The sequence below is a fragment of the Rhinolophus sinicus genome, chromosome 2, assembly GCF_057876585.1.
Source record: "Rhinolophus sinicus isolate RSI-liver-muscle chromosome 2, RSI-T2T, whole genome shotgun sequence".
In the NCBI taxonomy this organism is placed as follows: Eukaryota; Metazoa; Chordata; class Mammalia; order Chiroptera; family Rhinolophidae; genus Rhinolophus; species Rhinolophus sinicus.
In genome coordinates, this window is record NC_142502.1 from 145875046 (window position 1) to 145898591 (window position 23546).

General features: G+C 34.0%; 1 protein-coding gene across 11 annotated transcripts in view; it reads left to right on the forward strand.

The window, feature by feature from the left end:
* Positions 1 to 23546, forward strand: part of WDPCP (WD repeat containing planar cell polarity effector) — a 307863-nt gene that overhangs the window by 151201 nt on the left and 133116 nt on the right. For 10 of the 11 annotated variants that reach the window (XR_016020448.1, XM_088796122.1, XM_019717842.3 and 7 more), the window contains 2 exons: positions 4493 to 4681; positions 7797 to 7920. Coding sequence is in view for 10 of the 11 variants with exons in the window: in XM_088796122.1 (XP_088652248.1) it covers positions 4493 to 4681; positions 7797 to 7920 (313 nt within the window). In the remaining variant the exon portion in view is untranslated. Of the gene's footprint in view, positions 1 to 4492; positions 4682 to 7796; positions 7921 to 20475; positions 23040 to 23546 lie in introns of those variants that run through there. The other variant, XM_088796127.1, reaches the window with a different exon arrangement.

Here is a 23546-nt window from a genome sequence, read left to right on the forward strand (position 1 = left end):
GTTTTCTTCTAGAAGTTTTATTGTTTTAGTTCTTACAGTTAGGTCTATGGTCTATTTCAAATTAATATTTTTCATATGGTGTGAGGCATGGGTTGAAATTAATTTTTTAATATAAATATTCAATTGTTCCAGCACCAACTGTTGGAAAGATGATCCCTTCTCCATGGAATTGCCTTGACCCTATGTATGTGTGTCTATGAACAGACTGTTTTCTCTTTCACTGATCTAGATGTCTGTACTTAAAGGAGTACCACACTGTCTTAATTACTGTGATTTTACAGTAAGTCTTGAAATCAGATTCTATGAGTCCTCCAACTTTGTTCTTCTATTTCAAAATTGTTTTGGCTGTTCTAGATATTTGAATTTCTATATAAATTTTAAAACCGACTTGTCAGTTTCTGCAAAAACACCTCATAGATTTTTGATTGGGATTATTTTGAATCTATAGATCAATTTGGGGTGGAATAACAATTTAACAATATTGAGTTTCCTGGTCTATAACCACAGTATTTGTCTCCATTTGTTCAGGTATTCTTTAATTTCTCTCAGTAGTGTTTTAAGTGTAAAGATCTTGTACATATTTTGTTCATGTTTTTGGATGCTGTTAAAATAGTATTCTTAATTACAGTTTTTAATTGTTCATTGGGATTATATACAAATAAAAATTTAAAATATAACCATGTATCTTAGAACCCTTTTAAATTCATGTCTTACCTCTAGGAACTTTTTCATAGATTCCATAGGATTTTCTATATAGATGATTATGACAACTGCAATTAAAAATAGTTTTACATCTTCTTATCCGACCTGCATGCCTTTTATTTTGTTTCTTCCCTTATTATACTAGCTTGTTCCTCCAGTATATATTAGATAGAAATGGCAAGAAAAGACATTCTTGCTTTGTTTCCAATCTTTAATGGAAAGCATTTAATCTTTCACTATAAGTATGATGTTATTAGGTTAAGGAAGTCCCCTTCCATTCCTTGTCTGCTGAGATGTCTTGAGTGGATGTTGAATTTTTTTCAAGTGCTTTTTCTGCATCTATTGAAGTGATTACATGGTGGGGAAGGGGTTGTCACATAGTGAATTGTATTGATTATTTTTAGATGTTTCAGCAGCCTCGTGTTTGTGGGACAAATCTCTCTTGTTCATGATGTATTATCTATTTAATATATTACTGTTTGGCTAATATTTTGCTAATAGTTTTTGTATCTGTTTATGGGAGATATTGGTATGTAGTTTTCTTTTCCTTTTCCTGTAATATTTTTGTCATTTTTGGTATCAGTATAATGCTAACATCATGAAATAAGTTGGGAACTGTTCCCTCTGCTTACATTTTGAGTTTTGTAGAATTGATATAATTTCCTCTTTAGTTTGAGGGAATTGACCAGTGAAGGCATCTGGATATGCAGGTTGTGTGTGTACATGTATTTAAAAGTTTTGTTTCTTTTTTTTTAACTACAAATTCAAATCCAAATAATGAAGGTTATCTATTCCTTTTTGAATGAGCATTGATAGTTTTAAGTCTTTCAAGGAACCATTTCATTTATTTTTATTTGTGTATAGTTATATCCACTCATTTTTTAATGTCTAGTTCTGTAGTGATTATTCTTGATATTGGTAAGTTGTATCTTCTCTCTCTTTTTCTCAATTTAGGCAGAGGTTGGTCAATTTTACTGATCGTTTCAAAGAATCAGCTTTTGAGTTCCTCTCTTTTCCCTAGTCTTTGTTTAGTTTCTATTTCTTATTTTTATTATTTCCTTTTATTTTAGGACAATTTACTCTTCTTTCCTTAGGTTCATATTGTGGAAGGTTGGATTGTTGATTTTAGACCTTTCTTCTTTTCTAATTGAAGCATTTAAAGCTAGAAATTTCCCTCTAGGTACTGCCATAATCACATCTTACAAATTTTGATGTTATACGAGTATTTTAATTTTTATTTATTTCAAAATATTTTCTAATTTACTTTGCAATTTCTTCTTTGACTCATAGATTATTTGGAAGAATGTTTGTTAATTTCTAAATATTTGGATATTTTCCAGGTATCTTTCTGTATTGATATCTAATTCTGTTGTGGTCAGAGAATGTACTCTGTATTAGTTTAAAACATTTAAATTTACTGAGGTTTGTTTTATCACTCAGAATATGCCCCATCTTGGTTGATGTTCTTTGTATACTTAAAAGGAATGTGTATTCTGTTGTTGTGGGAAGTGTTTTATATATGTCAATTAGGTCAAAATCACTGATAGTGTTATTCAAGTATTTTCTGTTTTTACTGATTTTCTGTGTATGTGTTCTCTCAACTAATGAGAGAGAAGTGCTGAAATTTCCAACTATAGTTGTAGAATTGACTTTTTCTCCTTTTAGTTCTATCAGTTTTTGCTTTATTATTTCAGAGCTCTGTTGTTAGGTGCATTTAGATTATCTTCATGAATTTTCAACTCTTTATTATAAAGGAGTCGAATTTTAGGTTAACTCATTTTTCTCTCTCAACATTTAAAAAATGTCTTGCTGTTGTCTGCTGGCTTGCGTAATTTCAGAATTAAAATTTGCAGTTCATATCTTTGTACATTATGTGTCCTTTTTTGGCTACTTTTAAAGATTTTTCTCTATCACATTTTGCACAATTTGATTTTGTTTATATTATATGTTAGCTTTTCTTCTCAAAAGTCAGTTCTTTTTTTTTGCGAGAAGTATTGCATAGGCTATAGATACAGTCAACAGATTTTCAGATATTTTCAGTTTCCTGCAAAGTTTCTACACATTAATATCTACTGCTAAGGAACCACCCTGATTTATGAGGACTTCCCGTGCTTGACTGCAGGCTAATGAAGGTTTTTGGACAGTAGCATTCATGGATTCTACCAACACAACAAAGAATAGTAAAGTTTTATTGCTCAGTAGTCAAGGCAATTCCCCAGATTCGCTATCAAGCTGAGTCCTGCTAGACATAGCACAAGTTCACATTTTGATGTGACCAGAAGTTACTACGAAGCATTTTGGCATTTTTCTCATGCACTAATATATTTTTTAAAATCCTGAAACCTATAACTATTGCAGTTAGATGATGATGATGATGATGCTAGTAATGAAAAGAATTGCAGTAATACTTTATGTACTTTACAGCTTATAAATAGTTTCACATACATTTTCTCATTTAGCTTTATGATTATTTGTACCGAGAAGTTTTTGTAGACTCTCTCAAATCCATAAACATTGGCTGAAGAAAAAAATATTTTATAGCCGGACATTTTGAAAAAAATTTTTAAAATAACAACCTGCTTAAAAGCCCTAGTGTTTATTGTCATTTAATTACACAGAAATTGTTAGTTTCAAATGAGATAAGCCAGGTCTCATTTAAAATAAAACTAGAACAGAATACTCCCCCATGTGTTTTGTGTTCTTGTTCCTCTAAGATTAGAAGTGGATTTTCTTTCATTTTAAAAGGATAAACAAATGTATTTATAATTTACCAAGGTATTTTATAACAAATATTAGTTGTGAAGGGGATCAAAGCAGGATTAATACTGCTATTGATTAAAGTAATTTCTTACTTTAATAGAAGAGAATAATCTCTTAATGCCAATTTAAAATAAATTGGTATGTGGTATCTATGAAGAAACTATCAATTGAGAGTACCCATTAATAAAAACAGTTAAAAGCATTTATATAGTCACATTATATTTGTCATGGGTATTTGTACCTACCCACCCCCCCAAGTACATGGGCTAAAGACTAGATACAATTTAGAACTAATGATAGTCAATAATAATTTTGTTCACATCAAAATCCTGTTTTTAAATGTATATACCATGTTTCTCCGAAAATAAGATCTAGCCGGGCAATCAGCTCTAATGTGTCCTTTGGAGCAAAAATTAATATAAGACCTGGTATATATTATGTTATGTCATGTTATATTATGTTATGTCATATTATATCATGTTATATCATGTTATGTTATATCATATCATATCATATCATATCATATCATATCATATCATATCATATCATATCATATATCATATCAAAGACCCGGTCTTATGTTATAGTAAAATAAGATCAGGTCTTATATTAATTTTTGCTCCAAAAGATGCATTAGAGGTGATGACTGGCTAGGTCTTATTTTCGGGGAAACACGGTAACAGAGGCCTAAACAATTGATGGGAAAAATAGAGTTAGCTATTATGGTCTACCTAAAAATTCATCTCATGCTTATTCACTTTTATTCTAAGCAGTTTGATTATGGAGAGTATAAATTAGTTAACATGTGCTGAAATGATTAGGGTAAGCTAGATAGAGTTGGTAGTGTTATTTAAAATGAAGATTTAACCGCAGAGCCATATTATTCTTGGACCCACAAATCCCACATTTCTAGCACTTATGCAAGAAATGGTTACTGTATTTTTCCTTTATAGAAAAGTTAACTCTGTTTTTGTTATTCTACTTTTTATTGTTAAAGGATTTACTTGATTTTACGTTTTTTTTGTGGCAGGTATCTTCACGCGAGGACAGCTGGGCCTGGTAGACATCGTCTCCCAGTACCTTCACTATGATGAGATCTATGAGGCGATAAACATACTGAGCAGTATGAACTGGGACACACTGGGCCACCAGTGCTTTATCAGCATGAGTGCCATTGTAAACCATCTTCTTAGACAAAAGCTCACTCCAGAAAGAGAAGGTCAGACTTGAAATATATTTCATAAATGGGATTTTGTATACATGAAGTACATTTTATTGAATCAGTTATTTTTTGAGGATTTTTGAGTTATGTTATTGGAGATTATAAGACAAAAATGTTAATGCCCTATTAAAACTAGCAAGATCAGATACCAGATAATTACTCCCATATGGTACTTAATGTATGGTATTTATCAACATAAAGAACAACTTTTCTGTTATGTACCTGTGTTGGAACTCACAATGCAATCATTGTGTATTTCAGCCTAAGTTCACGTGTGGAATATACTCAGATTTCAAACTTTGATCAAGAATTTCATGTACTCTCTAGAGTCTGGTAGACAAAGGGTCCCAAACAAAGGTCCTTATTCTTCCTTCACTTTAGACATCAATATTTTTCTCTTCACACCCCAAGTCCTTTGTCCAGACAATAGTCCTTACCAGTGTGTGTGTGTGTGTGTGTGTGTGTGTGTGTGTGTGTGTGTGTGTGTGTCAGTGTCAGAATTGTAGCCCAGGCTGCTCCTTGTTTTCATTCTAGCTTGCAGTTCTGATACCCCCTACCTTCTGCCTGCTTGGATTTCCCTCCCATCAGTAAGTAATTTTGCCCATGGGATCTCAGATGTTTATTGTCAAAGATAGATAAGATACTGGGTTTTTTTTGTTTTGTTTTTAAAGGGAAAAAATATGTGTTACATACAATAATGAAATCAGTTTTTATATTTGCCATTTATCCAGCATGTTATTTTTGTTATGATTTACTTACTTAATTAATGTAAAATACACCTAAACATTTTTTTCATTTGCATCTTTATTTCAAATCTTTGCAATAAACATTGACATCAGTGTTGGGAAATCATGGCTAATGAGAAACTCCCTAGGTAATTTACAAGGTAGGGAAAAAAGGAAATGTGTTAAAAGGTCTACTGGAGAGCCTTTTTTCCCTACTATTTTCTTTGCATGTTTATTGATTTTCTTACTCCATTTTAGTATGTTTCCAAAGTAAACAAATTGTTTTGATAGAATTCTGTATATAGCCTTGATTTTAGTAATTTTAGAGAAAAATAATAAGAACATGTTCCTTCAGGAAGTTTGCATCATGGGATGTGGCCCAACTCACAGGAGGCTCACAATACATATTTATTTAATGTTAATTGAATGTGCTTTTTGGGAGTACTCCAACCCATCTATGGAGATTCCAGTATTTCTACAGTGAGAAAATGCCTAGCACAGTGCTTGGCCCGTATTAGGTACCCGATGGATATTAGTTAAAAACAAAAAGAGTATAACTGCAAAATTTTAGGTACTAGGTATTACTGTAATATTTCTGCCTGCAGTTATCTCAGTAATTGGATACATAGTAGGGAAAAAAAGAAGAGTTCCTGAAGAAAGCCTGTTATGGTACACACGATCTACATAAGAGATCCTAAATTTACAATTGAACAAATATGGAGAAGGTGAAATATTTACTGTCACTCAGGTCACTGAGAAATTGCTAGCACCTTAGTGAATTTGTATTGCAAAATTCCTGTGTTGTAAGACAGATTATTAGGGAATTCACAAATGGGCATTATCAGATTCTTGCTTTAATAAAGTATATTTTTAAGGAAACATATTGGGGAGATAGGGAAATGAAAAGCTTGTATGATACTAGGCTATTAAAATAAAATACTTGCATGATGCTGGGTTATCAGAATATGTACATTTTAAGTAGGTATATGCAGTTTCACCCAAGTAACTGCAAAACACAATTCTAAAACATTCAGAATTCTTCTCTATTGAGATTTATTCTCTCTGAACCTAACAAATTTGACATGGTAATTTGTTTTCCTTTTATTAGTGGTACCCAGTGAGCTCTTTTATTTGTAGCTGTATTGTGGTTATCTTTGAGATCTTCATTTCTGCCTTAAACATCAAGCTGGGCTATCTGATGAATCTGTAACTCTGCTGGGAGTTACGAGTATTCCATGTAGGCTTGAACATTTCAGATGTACAAAACATGCTGTCAAGAAAACAAGCAATGGCAAGAGAATCTGGCTTGTTTTCACAATAGCATTGCTGTATTCAATTTTAATCTAAATTGACTGCTGCTTTGAAAGAAAATACCCCTAAAGTTCATCTTACTTTACTGTCTAGATTTGAGATTAAAAAAAGAAATTACTTACAGCTTAGCCAAGTCCATAGCAATTACTCTGATGAGGTGTTTAATACTTTCAAACCCAAATATGTCTAAAACTAAAGAATTTTGCTAAATAAAGAATTGTTTGTTCCACCCAGTGTTAGTAGCGTAAAAATGAGTAGTCTTACTGTGAACTGTAGTGTTCTCATATATGGTCATACTCTCGCCAGTATGGTAATTATATAACTTCCAGGTATTTCTGGGAGGAAACACAACCCCATAGGCATGTCTTGGTAGAATTGTGAAGTAGGCAAAATGTGCCTTTCTCCTGATCGCCATCCAGCCCTTTGGTTTATCAAACCTGCACTGCAGTCCTTCTTTCCGAGGAAGGTATCAGTTGACTAAGAGCAGATTAGCATGCCATCCGTCCCAGGGGTGTTCGCTTTCACACTTGGACAAAACCAACAATCTTGTTGTTTAGGACAGGACTGAGGGAAGATACAGAGACTTTCACTGTCTCTTTAAAATTGTAATACGTATTATTACTCCATTAAGGTTATTTTTATTTGTATTATTTTTTTAAACATTTCTAATAGTGATTTCAGTTCCCAGTGTGGAAAGGTTAGTTTTCTGTTTTCAACTGAAGAGAGTAAATGTTGAGCACACTGTGAGTTGATTTTACTGGAAATACTAGTTCAAACTGTGTTACTTTGATGAGTCACTGTTTTAATTACCCATTTGTGGTGAGAGGTTGGTTCATTATGGATTTCTTCAGTTTTGACAGCTTTTTGTTGCTCAAAGTCATTGTCAGCTTTGCCTCAAGTGAAAGTTTATACACAGGTTTGTTTTTGTACCAGCTGTCATATTTTAATTTCATCTTTCCTGCAACAAGCTCACATTTCATCCAAGTTTGCAAAACCTGACTGACTGCAAACATGAGTATTCTGTTGTAATTGAAGGAGTTTCACTTGTTTAGTGCTGCTATGTTTGAATTCCACAGCACAGCTTGAGGCAAGCCTTGGAACCTTCTATGCTCCAACAAGACCACTCTTGGATACAACTATATTGGAATATAGAGACCAAATCAGCAAATATGCAAGGAGATTCTTCCACCACTTGCTCAGGTGAATGCTACCTTTGATTAGTGTTAGACTAAATTACCTATTTAAGGAACCATCTTCTTAATTAGAATATTCCATAATATGGCTGTCTGTTTGCTAATAATCCACATCCTAAGAAAAAAATCTTCCCTTGATAGTCTTTATTTAATTCGTTCTTGTTTTCCTTTTAAGGAATGTATAATATTTAAAGATTGTTTAAAACTTTTACATCAATACACTTTACTATAACTTTCCCTTTAATATGAAAGCAAAAAATACCAGCTATGTAAAGTCAATTTAAAAAATGAGAACTTAATTGTACTCCTAGCACTAGAGAAATGTTTTATTTTTACTGAAGCTAAAAGTACAAATGTGCTGTAAAAAGCTCTGAGGCAGTCATTAGTTTGCTCTGCTTTCAAAATTACTGTGGTAAGACTTGTCCATTGTCCTCTCATATAATGTGGCAAGTTGCTTGCTTTATTTCGCTTCATTTTCTTTTCTTTAAATGGGTATAATACATTCCTTTAACCTTAGGGATTGTGTGAAAAATTAGGTAATATCAAGGCATTACTCTGAGAGAAATACTGTAGAAGTTGAAGGACAAGTACGTATAGCATATTCCATATATATGAAGTTCAAAAAAACTGATGGATGAATGGATGGATAGAGATAAGACAGGTGATAGATATCGCTGGTTAAGAAATACATGTAAATGTGTCAGTACTATAAATGAAATTAAGGATGTGATTAGCACAAAATCTAGGATAGTGTAGGGTGGGTAAGAGAAATCTTATAGGAGCAGGCATATGGGAGCCTCCATGGTTTTAGTAATGGTCTATTTCTTAAGCACAGTATATATCAGGGTCCATTAAAAATTATTATACTTTTAGTTGAATGTATACATTTTGTATACTTTTATATGATATATTTTATAACAGAATAAATTTTCAACTCCATGTACCAAAAGGAAGTATTACATCGAGTTGAATTTATTTTTAATTTTACTTACAATATCAATCGGTTACAGTTTTATTTCTTTCAAGCAATTTCATGTATAATTTCTCCATTTTTTCTCAGAACAGCCCTGTTAAGGGGTTATTATCATTTGACAAATAAGTAAACTATTTATAAAGTGGCACGTTTGTCTCTACCCAACAGTGAAACCTGTGGAAAACAGTCTTTTTAGAAGCTGAGAGATGTTAATATATGAGTTATGATCTGTAATTGAATCTTGCCCCCTTTTTTGAATGACTTTAGCATATTCCAAGAGATTCTTCACCCTGAATGAGGCCATTTTCTACATATAAACATATGCCAAAAATACTGTGGCTGTTGTTTATTTGGACTGAGGGCTTTGTTCTTTGCCCTCTCTACTATTTTGTTTTCCCTGTTTCTAGGGAAAATTAATGAATTCACCTCCTGCCTGAAGAGCACAAAAGATTAACATGAATGAAACAGATGTTTTGGGAAATATGCCCTTGGTGCCTTCGGTGTGTTTCTGGCCTCTCTGATTTTATGCCATGATTTGGTTGCACATAAGCATCACATTTCATAATGCTGCTGGCCTTAGAATGCTCATATCCTACTAATATTCACTTATTCTACTAATGTACAATTGTTTTTGTTCATTGATTTTCCTCAAATGCAGTATTCTCATTATTTTTCGCATGTGCTTTGATGAGGTGACGATTATTATTATTGTCATTATTAGACTCTAGCTTTCTGTGTGGTTATATCTGGAATTGAACGTTTTCCTTGGGGTTATATTAGGTTTTTCATGTTTTCTTTTTTGCATGCTTTGCTACTATTGCAGTTATAATGAGTGTTTATTAGTTCTATTGACAGTAAGCTATACATGGCATTATAAAAAAAAGAAAATTAAGTTTAGAGGATATTAAATGAGATAGCTTAAGTTGGAACCATTCTTTTGTTTAATCTGCTGCCAAGAAGTTCTCCTGCTTAAGGGAAGAGAAACAAGCCAAATACTTTTTTGTATTTGTAAAGTGCTAAAATTGCATTACCCGCTTTGGTTAGCCAGTATTTTAATACTCTGAAAAAAAGTATTAGATAATGGAATAAGTCTTAAATGGTAAAGACTATCATAGGGGATTTTTAAATTGAAGATGAAGAAAAGCGATGCTGTGTAGAGTAGGGATGTACCTAAGATCACTCACTGGTAAAGCTGATGAATCAGATTATTGAGTCCAGATTGGACTCTTTTGGTAAAGAAGAGTAAAATATTACATTAATTTTAATTTCATGCAGCAATATAATGGGTGAGGTGATAGTATGAATTTGTGATAACAGAAAAATATAGTGTATGAGTTACTTAAATAAATTGTTTTGTATACAATTTTGTTTGTATCTTAACAGTAGAGGAAGTCCACGGACATCTTTTTTTTTTCTTGGCCTTTTTGTCTTTAGAAAGTATAAAAAATTATCCTGACTGCCGTTCTCCAAATCCAGATGAATTTAAACTTTAAAATTTACTTCTCATGTCCTTTCCTGACACCTTTATGTGTTTAAAGTGATCAATTTTCATAAAGAAATTCTCTCTATAAATGTGAATCATTGCTCCCAATGTTAAAGATAGAAATCAGTAGAAGTACAGTCTTGATATGGTAGCTAAATAGTGTTTATTATAGTAAAATTTTAAAGATGTGATACAGTCTAATTCACAAAATCACTAAGTTGGAAGACTCCTACCTATAGAAGGTATCTAGAAAAAAATCAGTGTTTTCCTTTTCTCTCCTGCTCACAACACTTCTGACACACTGACCAATTCTCTGATAGCAGCTAGGTATTCTACAATTCAGTTCAGTTCTGACACTAACCAAAGTTGGCATAGATCCCACATGGTAAGGGCTCAGTCCCACAAGTCTGGCCCTACTTTAGACACCATTTACAAGTAATAGGTCCTCAGGTTACCCACATTTTCTGTCCTACTTGGCTACAAATTGGAGGTTTCTACTACCCTCTCCTCAGGTTCAGTAATTTGCTAGAGCCACTCACAGAATCCAGGACAACAGCTTACTTACTATTGCCAATATTTTAAAGGGTACAAATGGATAGCCAGACGAAGAGATGCATAAGGCAAGTTATGTGGGAAAGGGCACAAAGCCTCCATATTCTGTCCAGGCCTGCCACTCTCCCAGCACCTCCATGTGTTCACCAGTCCAGAAGCTCTCTGAACCTCCTCCTTTTGTATTTATGGAGGCTTCATTACATGGGCACCGTTGATTAAATCATTGACGATTGGTGATTTATTCAACTTCCAACCCCTCTCCCTTTCTTGGATGTCTGGGGGTGGGGCTGAAAGTTCCAACCCTCTAATCATGTGGTTGGTTCTCCTGATAACCAGCCCCATCTATAGGGGCTTTCAGAAAGTCACCTCATTAATATGAACTCAGGTGTGGTTGAAAGGAGCTTGTTATGAATAACAAAAGACCTTACTTTCACCTTTTTGGCCTTTGTACGCATAATGTGCCGTTGAATCAGCTGTGACTCTGGTGATCCCATGAATGATGCCCACAATGTCCTGTCCAAAGCAGCCCTCCTCAGCTCCTATAGACTCATGCCATGGCTTCTTCTCTGGTGTGAATCCATCTCATATTTACTCGTCCTCTTTTCTTGCCGCCTTCTATTTTTCCAGCATTATTGTCTTTTCCAAAAAAACCCTGCCTTCTCATGATGCTTTTTAAATGCTTATAAAATACTATGCAAAATGTTGGGAAAGGAATAAAAATATTATGTTTATGAAATATTTGTGGGGAAGTGTATTGATGTCTCTGCATTTTCCTTTGCAGTATAGTAAAAAAGTAAGATGAATTAATGGATAGAAATGGAAATTGATAGATAAGTGATAAAACAATATTATAAAATGGCAGTGATAGAATCTAGGTGGTAAATATATATTCTTCAATTTTGAAAATTTTTATCCTAAGATTTTGAGGGAAAATATATATTATGTTGGAGTCAGTATTTACACTAGAATTCAGGGGGGGGGGCATAAAGATAGTCTTTTGGAAATGGCTCTTCACTTATGCAAAATATGTATGATAGACAAAAATCATTTTGTAACTAAAAATGTTATTAACCAATTAGATTTCTACCGTGTTTCCCTGAAAATAAGACCTAGCCGAACCATCAGCTCTACTGCGTCTTTTGGAGCAAAAATTAATGTAAGACCTAGTCTTATTTTAATATAATGTAAGACCGGGTATACTATACTATACTATACTATACTATACTATACTATACTATACTATACTATACTATAATACTGGGTATAGTATAATACCGGGTATAGTATAATACCAGGTATAATATAATATAATATAATATAATATAATATAATATAATATAATATAATATAATATAATATAATATAATATAATATAATATAATAATACTGGGTCTTATATTAATTTTTGCTTCAAAAGACGCTTTAGAGCTGATGGCCTGGCTAGGTCTGATATTCAGGGAAACACAGTAAATGGCTTTTTCAGTTATACTTTTCACTAATGGGCCATACACAGTAAATAAAACAATTATATGAAATAAATTCAAAGAATATGAATACTAAAACAGTTATCTAAGAATATTTAGGAAGTAAGACAGAATGATCTCCAGGGAAAAACTTCCTGGTCAGATCATCTTAAAATGCTGGACAATATATTTAAAATTCTTGTTTAAGGCATGGTTGACCTGGCAGGAAACTAAGGGAAACACTCAGGTTGAAATGACAAGGATGCTTGATTCCACAAGAGTAAGCAAACTCAAAGTTTGCCTTGAGGGCATCTGCTGGCACCTGGCAGTGAGGTGCTTGGTTTACAAAAGGCTGTGCACTGGGAGGATCTGAGACAAAGCCTTGGGCTTAAGCAAAGTGGGAGATTGGATCAGACATTCCCCACATCAATCTAGGACCCTTGAAGGGCAGTGTCTTCCATGAGAGAACTAGAGGAAGAAGGTGTGAGATGCATGAAGGAATCGTGGGCAAAAAATAATGTTAAACTTATGGGAACATAAAGAAAAATCAATTGTATAAGACATAAGGGATTAAAAATTAAAACAAAATCCTGGACAATACCAACATATATATCAGAAAAGAAGTGAAGAAGTTAAAGTATTCTAAGGTCCTCATACTTTTTAAGAGGATGATAGTGATACCTATTAATATTAGATTTTATTAAGTAAAATATACATGGTATAGTTTGTAGGGTAATCACTAAAAGAATAAAAATAGAGTATATAATTTTCAAACAGAGTGAAAATGTTGGATGTGGAAAAAAAGTTCTACTCAAAAGAAGTCAATAATTGGGGCAGGGTGCAGCATGCAGGGAGAACATAGAAAAAAGATGGAAAACAGAAAACACCCAATAAGGTAGTAGAAATGAATTTTGAAAATCAATCATTATAATTACAAGTGGACTAAATTTTTCATTTGCAAAGATGGTTGAAACAGATTTTTTTCTAGGTTTTTACAAGAGACACCTAAAACATAGAAAATTTTGAAGTTAGAGAATGGAAGAAAAATTATACTAGGTCAGTACCCAAAATGGAGCTAATAATGATATATAAATAGTCTTCAAAGCAAAATCATTAGTAGCGATTACTAGAGATCGATACTGATAGAAAAATCAATTCATGAGGAAGATGTGACAGTTCTCAATGTGTATAACATAGCTTAAATACACGTAAAATAAAAATTATCAAGTCCACTGTCATAGTTAAAGAGATTTTAATTCCATTCTTATGATAATTGATAAAGTGAACAAAATATCAGTAAGGAAATACAAGAGTGGAACAATATAATTAAAAGCATTAATTAAAGGACATGTATAAGGTACTATATATAACTGGAGACTACTTTTTTTCATGAACAAGCAAAACCATTTTTAAAAATTGACCATGTTCTAGGCCATAAAGTCCATTAAAGTTTTCAAAGGATCAGTTGTATTTACTCAACAATTAATTACTGAATGCCACATGCCAGGCACTATTGTTAGAACTAGGAATAAAGGAATGAACAAAACTGACACAAAAAAAATCTATGGCATCATAAAGTTTACGTTATAATGAAGGAAACAATACGTAAACAAGTATGTAAACTGAATAGTATGTTAGGTTATTTTATGAAGGAGAACAAAGCAGGAACAGGAGCTAGGGAGTATTGAGTGGCAGAGTGAGTGGACTGCAGTTTAAAACAAGGTTGTCTAGGGAGGCCTCACCAAGAAGGTAAAATATGAATTACATCCCAGCAGTTTGGCTGCAGCAGTGAAAGAGAGGTAGAATAATAAGAGAATGGGTCAGAGAGGTGACCCATTACAGAGCTGGTGGCTCTGTAATATAGGACTTCTGTTGACTATTGTAAGGAATTGAAATTTTTCTCTTGAGTAACAGGAAAAATCAGTACATTATTTGGAACGAACTAGTGAATGGATCACTCAGATGCTATGTTGAGAATAGACCATTTTTTTTCAGTTTCATGTGTACAAAACACTGTAATAGTTAGACATTTATCATTTATACCCCTCACAAAGTGATAACCCTCCTCCCCCAACCTACTACCCCTCTGACATCACATACAGCTCTTACATTTCTACTGTCTGCATTCCTTATGCTGTACTTCACTTCTTGTGATTGTGTGTGTGTGTGTGTGTGTGTGTGTGTGTGTGTGTGTGTATACATTAAATTATAGTTGGCCTTCATTATTATTCAGCTTCAGGTGTACAGCACAGTGATCAGGCATCTACACCATCCCTGAAGTGGTCTCCCTACTAAGACAAGTGTCCATAGGATAACCTACAAAATCTTTACATTATTGATTATATTCCCCAAATTGACTTTCATATCCCTGTGGCAATCTTGTGGTTACTGATTGTGCTTTCTAATCCCCTCACCTTCTCCCTCATCCCCACTCCCCCTCCCACCTAGCAACCCTCAGTTTTTCCTCTATATCTCAAAGACTGTTTCTGATTAGTTCATTCATTTATTCTTTAGATTCCACATACGAGTGACATCATATGGTATTTGTCTTTCTCTGTCTGCATAATATTCTCTAGGTCCTTCCATATCGTTGCAAATGGTAAGATTTCATTCTTCTTTATGGTTGCATAATACTCCATTGTATAAATGTACCACAGTTTCCTAATCCAGTCATCTACCGATGGGCATTTCAGTTGTTTCCATGTTTTGGCTATTATGAATAGTGCTGCAAGAAACATAGGGGTCCATAAATTTTTTTCAAATTAGTGTTTTGGATTTCTGTGGACAGCTACCTAGGAGTGGGATAGCTGGGTCATAAGGTAGTTCCATTTCCAGTTTTTTTGAGATACCTCCCTACTGATTTCCATAATGGCTACACCAATTTGCAATCCCACCAGCAGTGTGCGAGGGATCCCTTTTCTCCACATTCTCGCCAGCACTTGTTATTTGTTGATTTATTGATGATAGCCATTTTGACTGGGGTGAGGTGGTATCTCATTGTGGTTTTTATTTGCATTTCTCTGATGGTTGGTGAAGTTGAGCATTTTTTCATATGTCTGTTTGCCATCTGTATGTCCTCTTTAGAAAAATGTCTCTTCATGTCCTCTGCCCATTTTTTAATTGGGTTTGTTTTTTGGTGTTGAATTGAATGAGTTTTTTATAAATTTTTGATATTAACCTCTTATCAGATATATCATTGACAAATATCTTCTCCCATTCAGTAGGATCCCTTTTTGTTTTATTGATGGTTTCCTTTGCTGTGAAAAAACTTTTTAGTTTAACGTAATCCCATATGTTTATTTTTCTCTTACTTCCCTTATCCGAGGGGATATATCAGTAAAAATATTACTCTGGGTAATGTCTATAAAGTTTCTTCCTACATTTCCTTCTAGGAGTTTTATGGTTTCAGATCTTACATTTAAGTCTTTAATCTATTTTGAATTTATTCTTGTATATGGTGTAAGGAGGTGGTCCAGCTTCATTTTTTTACATGTGTCTGTCCAGGTTCCCAGCACCATTGATTGAATAGACTGTCTTTACCCCAACGTAAATTCTTGCTTCCATTGTCATAGATTAAATGACCATATAGGCATGGATTTATTTCTGGGCTCTCTATTCTGTTCCATTGATTTGTGTGTCTTTGTTTATGCCAGTACCATGCTGTTTTGATTACTATAGCCTTATAGTATAATTTGATGACAGATATCGTTATACCTCCCACTTTATTCTTATTTATCAAGATTGCCGAGGCTATCCAGGGTCTTTTATGGTTCCATATAAATTTTAGTATTATATGTTTTGTTTCTGTGAAAAATGTGCTTGGTAGTTTGATAGGAATTGCGTTGAATCTGAGAGAATAGACCTTTGAAGGCCAGCAGCAAGGAGACTAGTTGGGAAGCTATTGCAACAAGTGAATGAGAAATGGTGGCCATTTAGAGCAGATGGGTAGCAAAAGGGATGAGAGTGGTTGAATTTTAGACATATTGAAGGTTTTGCTGACAAGATTTGTGGACAGATTGAACAAAGAACAAAGAATATGTCAGAGAAGTCAAGGATGACTTCAAGTATTTGGACCTGAGCAACTGGAGAAATGCAGTTGCCACTGACAAGGCTGGTGATATTGCAGAAAGAACAGCTGCGTGGGGAAAGATCAGGAGATTGGTTCTGGACATATTGAATGTGAGTGAGCAATTCAGAGGTGAGTTCTGAGACGGAGTTATAAAGGGAAATACATAGCCTTAAATGTTTACTTTGGAAAAGAAGAAATACTCAAGATTAAAGAGCTGTGCAATTTAAGAAATTCAAAAAATATCAGTAAAATAAACCCAAAGAAAATGGAAGGAAGGCAATAATACAGGTAGGTTCAGAAAAGAATGTAACAGAAAACAAAATTATAGAAGAGCATTAGTAAAGCTAAGCATTTGTTCTTTGACAAGATCAGTAAAGTAGAAAAATAGTGAACAGTATTAGGGCTATAAGATGGACCTAATGATAGATATGTGAATCATTATCATGTAGCGATTTTTAAAAATTGAAATAAAGAGAATACTATGAACACCTTCATTACAGCAAACTTGAAAAATTAGGTGAAGTGGAAAATTTCTTAGAAAAATAAACATAACCAAAATTGACTGAAAAAGAAATATACGATCTGAATACCTCTGTAACGTTAAATTAGCAATAAATGTTTTTCCCAGAAAGTAAGCCATCGTCCCAAGATGCTATACCAATGAAATACATCCTTAAATTTTGCTTATGTTGCTCATGTTCTCTCTCAGACATTATGTGTAAAAGTCAAAATGGATAAAAACTGCATTGTTAAAAGAAAACTATGATTATTTGAAAAGCTCCATAATCATTCTGTTCCATCTGAATTACTGTAATCACTTGAGAACTCTCTTTTGTCCAGTGTGAGACAAGTGGACTAAATTCATTGTAGGAGATGGAGCTGAGAGTGGGGAACAGTCTGCTTATCAGGTATCTACTGAATGGATGAGTCTTAAGACTTTTCTTCACCTTAGTCATTAGTTATTCTTTTTGTATGTGACATAGAAATTTGTTTTCTGCCCAAATGCTAGTTGAGTTATCTATTCAGAACTGCTCATCACTCATTTTCTCTTGCATGTTATCTCCCCACCGTCTTCACTATTTCTTTTATTCAGTGAGTGATATTCTAGGGTCTGGATAAAAGGCTACATTTGTAAGTGAATGAACTCTTGTCTGCAGACCCAACATTCCTGATCACGACAGTTGTTGACCTCAAACCCCAGACTGGCCATAATTGATGGCCTCCTCATATGTCTCATCAGGAAGTCTTACTCCCTTTAGTTTGGGAGATGAGAGGGATTAAAAGACAGTAGGACATGTTCACATTCACTGTATTAAATAATTGGCCTTTACGTACATTTAAGTATAGCAGGTAGGAGAAATTGGCATGTACTAGTGATGACCATGGACACTTCTATTACAAAGCTGCAGCTTTATTAAAGCTATGGATGAGGACAGCCTTTACCAACATGGTAAAAAATCAAAGGAGTTTTACCATATAGTGAAGGACATGAACGGTATGTGCAAATTGTGGCTATAAAGAGAGAGATGATTCTTGGTTGTTGACACTCATAAACACTTTATAAAGTCTAGAAGAAATTCTGCTTTGTTAGATATTCTACCCTGTTGAGGTTGGAAAAGAAACATGAAGAGAAAATGCAATCAATAATTTGTTAGGCAGATTTTATTACATCTGTGGATCTCATAGCTAAAGGAAATACTATGATATGTAATATATGCACATAAATAAATAAGTTTCAGGATATGTCTACCTTTTTGTGAAATATATGTTTCCTATGTGTTTGATAAAGTGTAGACATAACCTTAATAATTCTTCACCCTTTTATTATATATTTGGACTTAACAGAACTCAGAAACCTACAAACAGATATGTAACCCCACTTCTAATTACAGTAAGTACTCTCACAAGTCTAGAGGAGACGGAATAAGTAACAATTCAGTTCCTATTTTTTTGATTCTCCCCTCTTCCCATTCCCATCGATAACCACGTTCAAATAATAAAATATTCATGTTACTGTAGACTCTGATCCTTTTTAACTATCTCATTATAATTTGTAGAAAGAGATACTTGATTTTGTCAGTATGTAGAGAACTAACCATCTGTCTAAATTTTAGGGAGTTAACAAATGTTAGCTTTCCAGAAAGCTTTCAAGTTCTGACAATTAAGTTCACGAACTTGTGGCAATGATGTTGCTAACCTTTTTTTTATATCAGAGGGATTATTCATTATGAATTTGTACAAACTGGACAATCAGTTAACCAAGTTTACTATTTGGAAGTGCTGAAAAGGCTGAGTGAAAAAGTTAGACGACCTGAATTTTTCTCCAACAATTCATGGCTCTTTCATCACGACAATGCACCAGCTCACACGGCACTCTCTGTGAGGAAGTTTTTAGACAGTAAACAAATAACTGTATTGGAACACCCTCCCTACTCACGTGATCTGGTCTCCCAGTGACTTCTTTCTTTACCCGAAGATAAAGCAAATATTGAAAGGAAGACATTTTTATGACATTCAGGACATCAAGGGTAATATGACAACAGCTCTGATGGCCATTCCAGAAAAAGAGTTCCAAAATTGCTTAGAAGGGTGGACTAGGCACTGGCGTCAGTGCATACCTTCCAAGGGGAGTACTTCTAAGGTGACTGCAGTGGTATTCAGCAATGAGGTATGTAGCACTTTTTCTAGGATGAGTTTGCGAAGTTAATTGTCAGATGTCATATACTGTTGTTAGGTAGAGTAGTCTGTATATGTGTTTTAGACCGAGTTGGTTATTGTGTTAAGTCCTCTATTTCCTTACATGTCTTCTGTTTGGTTATTCTGTCCATTATTGTGAGTGAAGTATTGTAGTCTCCAACTGTTATTGTAGAATTATTGTCTATTTCTCCCTTCAATTCTGTCAGTTGCTTCATACGTTGTGATAGTCTGTCATTAGGTACATAAATGTTTATAATAGCTATATCTTCTTGCTATATTGAACCTTTTATTACTATATGTCCTTTTTTGTCTCTTGCAACCTTTTTTGATTTAAAGTCTACTTTGTCTGATATTTGTATAGCCACCCTTGCTGTCTTTTAGTTATTATTTGCATGGCATGTCTTTTTCCATCCTTTTACTTTCAACCTGTTTGTGTCTTTTTGAGTCTCAAATCAGATTCTTGTAGACAGCATATAGCTGGGTCATGTATTTTTATACATTCTGCCAATCTGTCTTTTGATTGGAGAGTTTATTCCATTTACATTGAAAGAAATTACTAATAAGAAGGGACTTCTGTCAATATGCCATTTGTTTTCTATATGTGCTATAGCTTTTTGTCCCTCATTTCCCACATTACTCTCTTCTTTTGTGTTTAGTTGTTTTTTTAGTGAAAGTTTAAATTCCTTTCTCATTTACTTTTGTGTATATTCTATAGCTGTTGTGGTTACTATGGGGATTACATCCAAAAGGTATAACATTCCAATTTGATTTTACACCAGCTTAACAAAAACTGGGTTCCTTTTCAGCTCTATCGCCACCCCTTTCAGTTATTGGTGTCACAGAATTACATCTTTTACATTACATTCCCCTAAACATATACTAATAATTTTTTTAATACTTTGGTCTCGTAGACTGTGTAGAAAACAAGATTTGGAGTTACAAACCAAAGTTACAGTAATACTACCTTTGACACTAATAATTGCTTTTGTTGCTTTAAATATATTAGTCTCTTAAATCATTTAGAAAACAAACAAAAAAGTACAGTTACAAATCATTGTTACAATAATACTAGCTTTTATAATTGCCCATGTATTTACCTTTATTGAAATCTTTAGTTCTCCATATGGTTTCGAGTTACTATCTGGTATCCTTTCATTTCACCCTGCAGAACCACCTGGAGCGTTTCTTACAGGGCTGATCTAGTGGTCATGAACTCCTTCAGCTTTTGTTTATCTAGGAATGTCTTAATTTCTCCCTCACATTTGAAGGACAGTTTTGCAAACATAGGATTCTTCATTGACTGATTTTTTTTCTTTTTCTTTCAGCACTTTGAAATATCTTCCACTCTCTTATAGCCTCCAAAGTTTCTGTAAATCTACCAATAATATTATTGAGGATCTTCGTATGTGATGATTTGCTTCTCTCTTGCTGCTTTCAAGATTCTTTCTCTTTTGAGGGTTTGTACTTTTCAGCTTGAGAATTTATTTTTGTTTTTCTATCTCCTCATTGAGAATGCTTTTTCCCCACACTGGCTCCCACAGTTGTGCAAGCTACTTGAGGAACATGTGCACAGCTGCCTACCACATGGCTGGGAGTGGGAGATTGGTAGCTGCTACTGTAGTAAGAGCTGAAATTGACCGAAATTAGTCACAATTTTCCATCCAAGTCTTCCTCTGGAAGTTGCAAGCTTTTATTTAACAGACTACAATGTTCCAAAGCAGTCATATCAGGCAGATTCTGCCAGTGCAGTTGTTGTTACAATGGGAGACAGACTCCTGGTGCTGTCTACTCCACCGTCTTCCCTGAACCCTCCCTGTTGTTGTTTTAAAATCATGTTAATCAAACATTCATCTATTCCTAACCAACGAAGCATCTGAAACATATTTTGTATCTTATTGACTGACTTTTGGGGGTCTTTAAATAGGATTATATGTAACTTTTCTCCCTTTGCTATAAGGATAGTCAATTATATTAACATATTTCCTAACAATTAACCATCCTTACATTCCTAGAACGTACTACCCTAACCAGAACTATTGAAGCAATTGTAAATTATAACACTTGATCCAAAAATTGCATTCTACAATAAGATGCTTCTTTCAAAAAGAAAAAAAGGGCATGACTATTTTATGGATGAAAGTGAGCCTCAGCCTTGATGTCTCTTATGTCCTGCGCAGTAATTGAATGAAACCATCATTCTTTCAGTGACCTTGAAAACCTTAGGCTCATTCCTAGAATATACGAAGAGAAAAAATCTTGATAATAATCAAGGATATAGAATAGAATAATAAAATATGCTTGATCCAAAAGAATGCCAGGAAAACTGAAAAAAAGAAACAATAAATGTGACAAATGGGAATAAATAGTAATGTGGTAGATTTAACACTAAGAAATACCAATAATCACGTAACATGTAAGTCGTTTAAACCATTCAATTAAGTAAAATAGAAGCAGCACCAGACAGAATAGACATCCCTAAAAATTAGGACACACTTGAGATAATCACAGGGAATACAGATGAAAAGGCAAAGAGATTAAAGAAATTAGAAATATGTATTAAAGAAGACAGATGATTCAACATTAGGATAATGAGAAGACAGATAGATAGATATAAACTCAAATATACAAGCAAGGAAAAATTCCCTGAAATGAAAAAAAGAAGAGTCTACCAATGCAATCCAAGAGAATTCTACCCAGTTGAGATTTTGGTCAAGTTTAGAGACAACAGGCAAATATTCTCAAATATGCAAGTCCTCAGATAATGTAGTATCTGTGAGCCCTTTGTGAAAAAAGTGCTTAACAATGAATTTAAATAAAAGGCTCCTCAAAAATGAAGAACACTGGGCCGGCCCGGTGGCTCAGGCGGTTGGAGCTCCATGCTCCTAACTCCGAAGGCTGCCAGTTCGATTCCCACATGGGCCAGTGGGCTCTCAACAAGGTTGCCGGTTCAACTCCTCGAGTCCTGCAAGGGCTGGTGGGCGGCGCCCCCTGCAACTAAGATTGAACGCTGGCACCTTGAGCTGAGCTGCCGCTGAGCTCCTGGATGGCTCAGTTGCTTGGAGTGCGTCCTCTTAACCACAAAATTGCCGGTAGGACTCCTGCAAGGGGTGGTGGGCTGCGCCCCCTGCAACTAGCAATGGCAACTGGACCTGGAGCTGAGCTGCGCCCTCCACAACTAAGACTGAAAGGACAACAACTTGACTTGGAAAAAAGAAAAAAGGCCTGGAAGTACACACTGTTCCCAAAAAGTTCCCCAATAAAGTCCTGTTTCCCTTCCCCAATAGAATCTTTAAAAAAAAAAAAAAAGTGAAGTTATAAATATAAGCACTAACAGAAATCTTTAAAAAAAACAATGAAGAACATTTTTTGAAAATAGCAAAGAAGCATTGTGGTGAGCAATCCATTTATGAGTAACTATTGCTAAACAACTGCGGAGTATTATCTTGGATAATATAAAAACAACTGTGTAATAAAAATTGGAAGCTCGGGGAAGGGGAGATAGAGAAAACATCGGAGTCATCATCTTTCTAAACAGGGAGTCAGTGAGTCTTGTTTAAAAGGAATATAAGTTGTTGTTTTTTAAACCTGAATATTTTTCATTATCGCTTCACCTTGGAGGGATATTTTAGGTGGTTAAAAAAACAAATTTTTGAAGGTTAATAATTCCTATAAAACTTTGATTTTATTTATTTTTTCCCTCTAAATTAAAATTATATTTAATACTTTATATTAAAAACAGGATGTATAACATAAGCTCATTTACATAAAGGAATTCCAGATATCCCTCCATCTACTTGTTATATACTCACACAAAGATGTCTGGAACGATGTGTGCCAAATGTGAACAATGGCAATTTCTGGGTATTGCAATTTGGGAGACTTATAATTCTATCTTTGTGCTTTCTGTATATCAATTTTGAATTATTTTTTATGAATACATATCAGTTTTATAAAAACAAGAGTGACTATTTTGTGCATATTAAAAAACATTTAACTAAATAAATGGAAGTATATAGATCTAGATGCTAACAATGGTAATCATGTTTTTCTTTTACTTTATACATTTTTTTAATTTATAATTTTTAAAGTTTTTGATCATAAATGAAGGTAGTACCACAATTTGCCCCAAATCATTGTCTTAGGGATTTTTATATTACAGGAAAACTGAAAAAGAAAGTATGCCTAAGATTAGCCTAGTTCATAAATAAAACATTGAAACATGCACAAGTGTTAAGAAAATTGATTTAATTTGTAGAAGCAAAATATTTGTGTTAATCTAAAGTAAATATACAAATTAAAAAACAACAACAAAAAAATACCTCATCTCTGAAGGAGCCAGATCACTTTCTATATGAACACCTCAGAGACTTCACACATTCATGCTCTCTCCTAGATA